At 42.3% G+C, this 7,033-nt stretch overlaps 1 protein-coding gene across 1 annotated transcript; it reads left to right on the top strand.

The window, feature by feature from the left end:
* Positions 1 to 1,787: 1,787 nt before the first annotated feature.
* SCGB3A2 (secretoglobin family 3A member 2) lies at positions 1,788 to 4,939 on the top strand (the record flags this gene model as incomplete). Its single annotated transcript, XM_082836962.1, has 3 exons — positions 1,788 to 1,842; positions 4,317 to 4,519; positions 4,916 to 4,939. The coding sequence occupies 3 exons, from the start codon at positions 1,788 to 1,790 to the stop codon at positions 4,937 to 4,939; spliced, it is 282 nt and encodes a 93-aa protein (XP_082693088.1).
* Between the last annotated feature and the right edge of the window lie 2,094 nt (positions 4,940 to 7,033).

The following is a 7,033-nucleotide window of genomic DNA, read 5'->3' as shown; positions in this document are numbered from 1 at the left end:
AGACCACAGTTTGTAAAACTGAGCTTCCTATAGTGCAGGGCAGAGGGGGGGACATGCACAGAAAGGATGTGAGAGCAAAATGGAAACAACCAGCAGAGATGAGGGCAGTACAGTTTTCGTATCCTATAGAAAGGTCATAACATAAAAATAAAGGATGGCATCAACTCGCCACCACTTTACCACACACAACCTTGGCCCTGTGAGAGTTCTGGAACATCAACATCCCTGGCTAGGTGATAGTTCCCCAGGAAAAACTGAAGCCATCTCTGGCAGAGAAAGCAGTAGAAGGGGCAGGATTGCGTACGTGTGGCAGTAATACATGATCTCCTCCATGCAGTTTATAATGTAGCAGAAAACTAAAGAAATGGCAGTTATAACTCGGTAATGTACACAAATGAATAGCAGGTGACACTTGTTAGGTGTTAATCTTGGTTTGGTACAGTTATATCCTGGATCTACATAACTACATTAAATCCTCATAACAATAACACACCCTCAAGTGGGGCCCCAACTCCTGGCCTTGCACCTAGAGGGGACTATGCCTTGACGTATCTTCCTCACAATGTTCTGAGTACCCCTTCAGTGGCAGGGGGAGGCTGGGGCCAGCAATGTCATTTGGTCAGGGAGCTCCGAGCTGGGACTGGGATCCACCTGGACCCTGGATCTTATTTCTCCCCTTCAAGTGTCGTTCTTTCTCTCTTTCCGGTACCAGATACCCCAAGGAACGCTAGGACTTGGGCTTACAAATAGGGTCATCCTAGGGCCCCATGGCTGAGTACTGGTTGCAGGAGGGCAGCCTTGCAAGCAGATTGTTCCTGTGGTCAGCACAATATTTCTTTTGCATGATTACAAGGAACTGGACTGCCAGAAGGGTACTGACATGCATATTTTGGTGACCCAAGTTGTCCATATAGATGGGGTGTTGTAAAAAAATTTTTTTTCTCAGGGTCACACACCTTTGAGACCATCTTGCTGTTAGCTGTTAAATGTCCCATTTTAGATGAGGAGAACAATACTATAGAATGAAATACGTCAAATCTAAGGTTACACAAAGAGTAAATATTGAATCCCAGGTTTTTAAAAAGGCATTTTGATTTTCGATCCTGAGCTATATGAGAACACAGAGAAGGCATGACCCTGGGTGTTCCCCAAATAAGTGGGAGACACTAGAAATGGTAGAAGATCTTGCCATAGTAGATGTGTGAACGGGGATGGGGTGGGTGGAGGTAAATTCCAGAGAAATGTGGCACTAGATGCCAGTAAGCTGAGTCTGTATTATTTCAGGGCTAAAGGGATGTCGGGATTACTCCTACACCTGGCGAGCTCATCAGTTAATATGTTTCTCCAAACTTTATTAGGAAACTGGAGGAAAGCAACATAATTTTCACCCTCTTTAATCCCAATATGAAACCTTCCCTTCTTTTCAGAGTTCTTCCAGAAGGACTTTTAGAGCTCTTTGCTTCCCACCCGCAACTCTGTGTAAGAGCTTATGCAAGAGATCCTTGAGAGTGTTTTAAGATAGGGCTTTGTTTCTCATGGGAACATGAGGGAAAACGGAAAAAACCTCCAATTTGTTTAGTGAGAAAACACGACCTCCATGCTTTTCTTCCCTGGGGCGAGTCAAGTGGTCGTGACTGAAATTCAGGTCCCTGTTTGGTGTATAAATATGGGTGTGTGCAAAAGCCACTGCCACACTTGGTACAGCAAGGGGAACCACTGGCTTGGTGGACTCATTAGGTTTTCCAGTTTAATCTTAAACTCCAGGTAAATATCACAGATAACGTACAATGAAGCTGGTCACTGTGTTCCTGCTGGTGACCATCAGCATTTGCAGTTACTCTGGTAAGTAGCTGGGAACATATGATATTTCTCTATTTTTCTGTTAACAGGAACACAACTATTAAGCCTAGGCTCCCAGTGGAATATGGTGGAGGGAGTTTTAGAGCCACAGAATAGTAAGGTCAGAAGGGACTTCAGATGCCCCCTGCTCCCAGCTCCAAGCTCTAACCCAATACAAGTACCATCCCTGGTGTATCCCACAAAGAAGTTAACCAGCTACCACAGAGGTTCAACAAACGCACTTCATTATTGAACTTTGGCTACCATTAATTTTCCTTAATTTTGAGTTAAGATCTGATTTTGTGACTTCTTTCTTTTATGTTTCTGAAACTATGTGGAGTCATTCTTGCTATCATCTCTAATCAGATTGCAGCGTTGGTTCTCTTGAGACATAGCTACATTTATCTGTTCAGACAATCAATGGGTATTTGCTGAATGGCTATAAGCTGTTGGTCACTGGATAGGCATTAGAAGATTCAGACCTGAATCAAACATAAATATTGTTCTCAAGGTTCTTACAGTCTGGCAAGGGAGAGAAGACTTCTACAGAAGTCACTGCCGTACTAGACCAGTCATTAATGCACAATGACAATACAGATAGAGCTCTGTGGGAGAGCTGAGGGGTGAACAGTTCCATTTCTAGGTAGGGTATAGAGTCTGATTTCTTGGAGGAGAATGGAAACTGATCCTTTCTTTTTGGAGGGAGTCATATAGGAAGAGATATTTGGGCGCATCTGCAAAATCCATCATCATGGCCACTGCTCATTTGGAGAACAAAAAGCTTTGAGCGTCTCCCCCCTGGAATATGTAAGTACGTACAAAGAAGACACTCACCAAAGTGTTGAAAATAAGAAGTACGGAGATTAATCGTGAGAAACTGTGTGATACCCATGCCTACATTGGCAACTTTGGCTTGTGAATTTTTTTTGAATTTTTGAACTGATTTGTAACTTCACCAGTTTTGGCTATTTTGTTGTCCTTTAGTGTCTAAGGACACATGGGAAGACGTGGCAGCAGAAAGATGCGTGGAGGGGAAATAAATATCCCCCTTCTGGGGGAGAGTTTTGGAGGGAAAATGGGTGGTAGAAGATGAAGGGGAAATAGGTGCGCAAGCTTCATTTTTAAGATTTGAATGGGAAAATAAAAAGTATTACAAAGAGAATGAAGTACTGGCAGGGTCTTAGCCAGCAGGAGGATGTGTGTCTTATGTGTGCGCTTCTGCATGTATGTATTTATACATACGCAAATGTGTTTTGTAAATATATGTATCATAAGCATTATCCTCATTCTCTAACCTCTTCTGTGTGAAAGTTATCTTTCTAAAGCTGAAGGTATAAAAATGCAATTATTCCATATAAGAGGCTTGATAGCTCCCCATTACCCTTGGGGAAAAAAATCTCAAACTCATCTGTATGACATTCAAGGCTTTGAAAATCCGCCCCACCCAAGTTGCAGCCTAACCTTCTTTATCCCTCCTTAGCACACCACACTGGAATTCTGAAGAAGACTCACCATCCTGTGTATGCACTTTCACCTTAATATCTCAATGCCTTGGTTAATTTTGTTCCTCTTTAAAATGCTGCTCCCCTTATTTACCTGTGATCCTGGCATTTGCCTCAAGACACATCTCCTGCAACATCTTTTCTTGGAAGATTCCTGTAGCATTCTCCTAGGTTAGAATTAATCATCACTTCTTTTGTGTTTCCATAGAGCTTTGTCCATAATATTAGCATAGCACATGCTGCACTGTGGCATACACAAATCTTTATTTTCCACCAGACTGTGTGAGTTCTCTGAGTGGAATATCTTGTTTTATTCATCTGTGTATCTGCACCAACTGGCATAGAGTCTGTGTTCACTTATGTTTGTGGCATTGAGTTGGACGGGTTGGGAGCAGTTTCCTGGGCTGTGGTTGGGTCCATTCACATCTCCAAGTGGAGGTTCATTATGGCATCTTCCCTTTGGTTTCAAGCTTGTGGGCTATGGAGACAGCCACATGCAAACTATACTCCCATCTAGTCAATCACCAGTATCTTTTGAGTGCTTACTATATGCCCGGGTCTGTCCTAGGCGTGGGTGATGGTAGTGAATAAAACTCAAATTTCTTATTCTCTTGAATCCTACATACTAGTGACAGGATGAAGGCAAAGTAAAGAAATGAATAAAGATTTAATACTTTAAGTAGTGGTAAGAAAAAATAAAGATAGAGGGTGACGGGTGATACCATTTTAGATACATCTCTGAGAATGTAACATCTGAGGAGAGACCAAATTAGGAAGGAAGAAAGGCATGTAGTTATCTGGGGAAAGCAAGTTCTAGAGAGGTGGAATGGGAGGGGCAAAGGTCCGGAAGCAGATGTTTTCTTGAGAAATCAAGATGAGTAGGGCTGGAATGGAGCCATTAATGGAGAGAGTGGAAGGTGGTGTCATAGGAACTGGAATTGCCTTGTTTTACCTGGGATCTCTTTTGCTCCGCAGCTACCGCCTTCCTCATCAACAGTTTGCCACTTCTTGTCAACAAGGCTTTACCTTTACCTCTGGACAATGTTCTCCCAGTCATGGACCCACTTAAGCTTCTTCTGAAAACTCTGGGCATTTCTGTTGAGCACCTTGTGGAAGGGCTAAGGAAGTGTGTGAGTGAGCTGGGACCAGAGACCTCTGAGGCCGTGAAGAAACTGCTGGTAACTACAGCTTGTGGGGCTGACTCATCAAAGGGCAGGGCTTAGTCACCGTGAGTGCCCACCCTCTCCACCCACTCCCACCCCACCTTGTTCTCATTTGTGAACCTGTATTTCCCCCTTGCTTACTGTACTCATACACATTTCACATGTCCTGGAATCTCAAGGAAAGTGCAATATCCACAGTTCTAGAAGGAATTTTTGAATGAGGCAGACGTATGCTAGTCGTGAAATGTGTGCCACTTCCCAGCTTTGTGATTCTGGATGGGACTTAACCACTCTGAGCTTTTGTTTCTTTGTAAGTAAAATGGTAGCGAAATCGGATAGTGACTATTTTTGGAGATGTGCTAATGATATGTAAGCTGCTCTTATTTTTAATATTGCCTTTTTGACTTTCAGGAGGCACTCTCATATTTGGTGTGACAGCAGAAAAAAGCAAGAGTGGAGGAGGGAGGGAGATGGTGCTCTCCTCCACCCTGGCTGAAACTCCTTCCATCCTAAAATTCAGTGACCCCTGAAAAGAATGAATAAAACAATGAACAGACTTCAGTTTGTCCTATTTTTATTTGGGAAGCTCTATTCAGAAGGGCCTAACTAGATAATTTTTTCCTTGTGTTATAAACTCTAGAGAGCCTGTTGTTATAAAGACAGCTTGCATTTTCAGTAAGGAGTAATGATTTTTTCCATCTCCTTATCTCTAACTTGAATGTCTCCATTTTCTTCAACTGTTGTTTATCTGACAATGTTTCCAGATGCCTTATGTTCCTATTTCCCTACTTCTAAAGATTTTTTTTTCATCTTTATTGGAGTATAATTGCTTTACAATGGTGTGTTAGTTTCTGCTTTATAACAAAGTGAATCAGTTAAACATATACATATGTTCCGATATCTCTTCCCTCTTGCGTCTCCCTCCCTCCAACCTCCCTATCCCACCCCTCTAGGTAGTCACAGACCACCGAGCTGATCTCCCTGTGCTATGCGGCTGCTTCCCACTAGCTATCTACCTTACATTTGGTAGTGTATATATGTCCATGCCTCTCTCTCGCCCTGTCACAGCTCACCCTTCCCCCTCCCCATATCCTCAAGTCCGTTCTCCAGTAGGTCTGTGTCTTATTCCTGTCCTTATTCCTGGGCTTTGTTGCAATGGTAAATGGGAGTGTTTTCTTGATTTCACTTTCAGGTTTTTCATCATTAGTGTATAGGAATGCCAGAGATTTCTGTGCATTAATTTTGTATCCTGCTACTTTACCAAATTCACTGATTAGCTCTAGTAGTTTTCTGGTAGCATCTTTAGGATTCTCTATATATAGTATCATGTCATCTGCAAACAGTGACAGCTTTACTTCTTTTTCGATTTGGATTCCTTTTATTTCCTTTTCTTCTATGATTGCTGTGGCTAAAACTTCCAAAACTATGTTGAATAAGAGTGGTGAGAGTGGGCTACCTTGTCTTCTTCCTGACCTTAGTGGAAATGTTTTCAGTTTTTCACCATTGAGGACAATGTTGGCTGTGGGTTTGTCATATATGGCCTTTATTATGTTGAGGAAAGTTCTCTCTATGCCTACTTTCTGCAGAGTTTTTATCATAAATGGGTGTTGAATTTTGTCGAAAGCTTTCTCTGCATCTATTGAGATGATCATATGGTTTTTCTCCTTCAATTTGTTAATATGGTATATCACATTGACTGATTTGCATATATTGAAGAATCCTTGCATTCCTGTAATAAACCCCACTTGATCATAGTGTATGATCCTTCTAATGTGCTGTTGGATTCTGTTTGCTAGTATTTTGTTGAGGATTTTTGCATCTATGTTCATCAGTGATATTGGCCTGTAGTTTTCTTTCTTTGTGACATCCTTGTCTGGTTTTGGTATCAGGGTGATGGTGGCCTCATAGAATGAGTTTAGGAGTGTTCCTCCCTCTGCTATATTTTGGAAGAGTTTGAGAAGGATAGGTGTTAGCTCTTCTCTAAATGCTTTATAGAATTTGCCTGTGACGACATCTGGTCCTGGGCTTTTGTTTGTTGGAAGTTTTTTTTTTTTTTTTTTTTTGCTGTACACGGGCCTTTCACTGTTGTGGCCTCTCCCGTTGAGGAGCACAAGCTCCGGATGCACAGGCTCTGGACGCGCAGGCTCAGCGGCCATGGCCCACGGGCCCAGCTGCTCCATGGCATGTGGGATCCTCCCAGACCGGGGCACGAACCCGTGTCCCCTGCATTGGCAGGTGGACTCTCAACCACTGCGCCACCAGGGAAGCCTCTGTTGGAAGATTTTTAATCACAATTTCAATTTCAGTGCTTGTGATTGGTCTGTTCATATTTTCTATTTCGTCCTGATTCAGGCTTGGCAGTTGTGCATTTCTTAGAATTTGTTCATTTCTTCCAGGTTGTCCATTTTATTGGCATAGAGTTGCTTGTAGTAATCTCTCAGGATCTTTTGTATTTCTGCAGTGTCAGTTGTTACTTCTTGTTTTTCATTTCTAATTCTATTGATTTGAGTCTTCTCCCTTTTTTTCTTG

This window comes from Leucopleurus acutus, assembly GCF_964270905.1.
Source record: "Leucopleurus acutus genome assembly, chromosome: 3".
NCBI lineage: Eukaryota > Metazoa > Chordata > Mammalia > Artiodactyla > Delphinidae > Leucopleurus > Leucopleurus acutus.
Note: the sequence above shows the minus strand (reverse complement) of the source record. Positions and strands in the feature narration are given on the sequence as shown.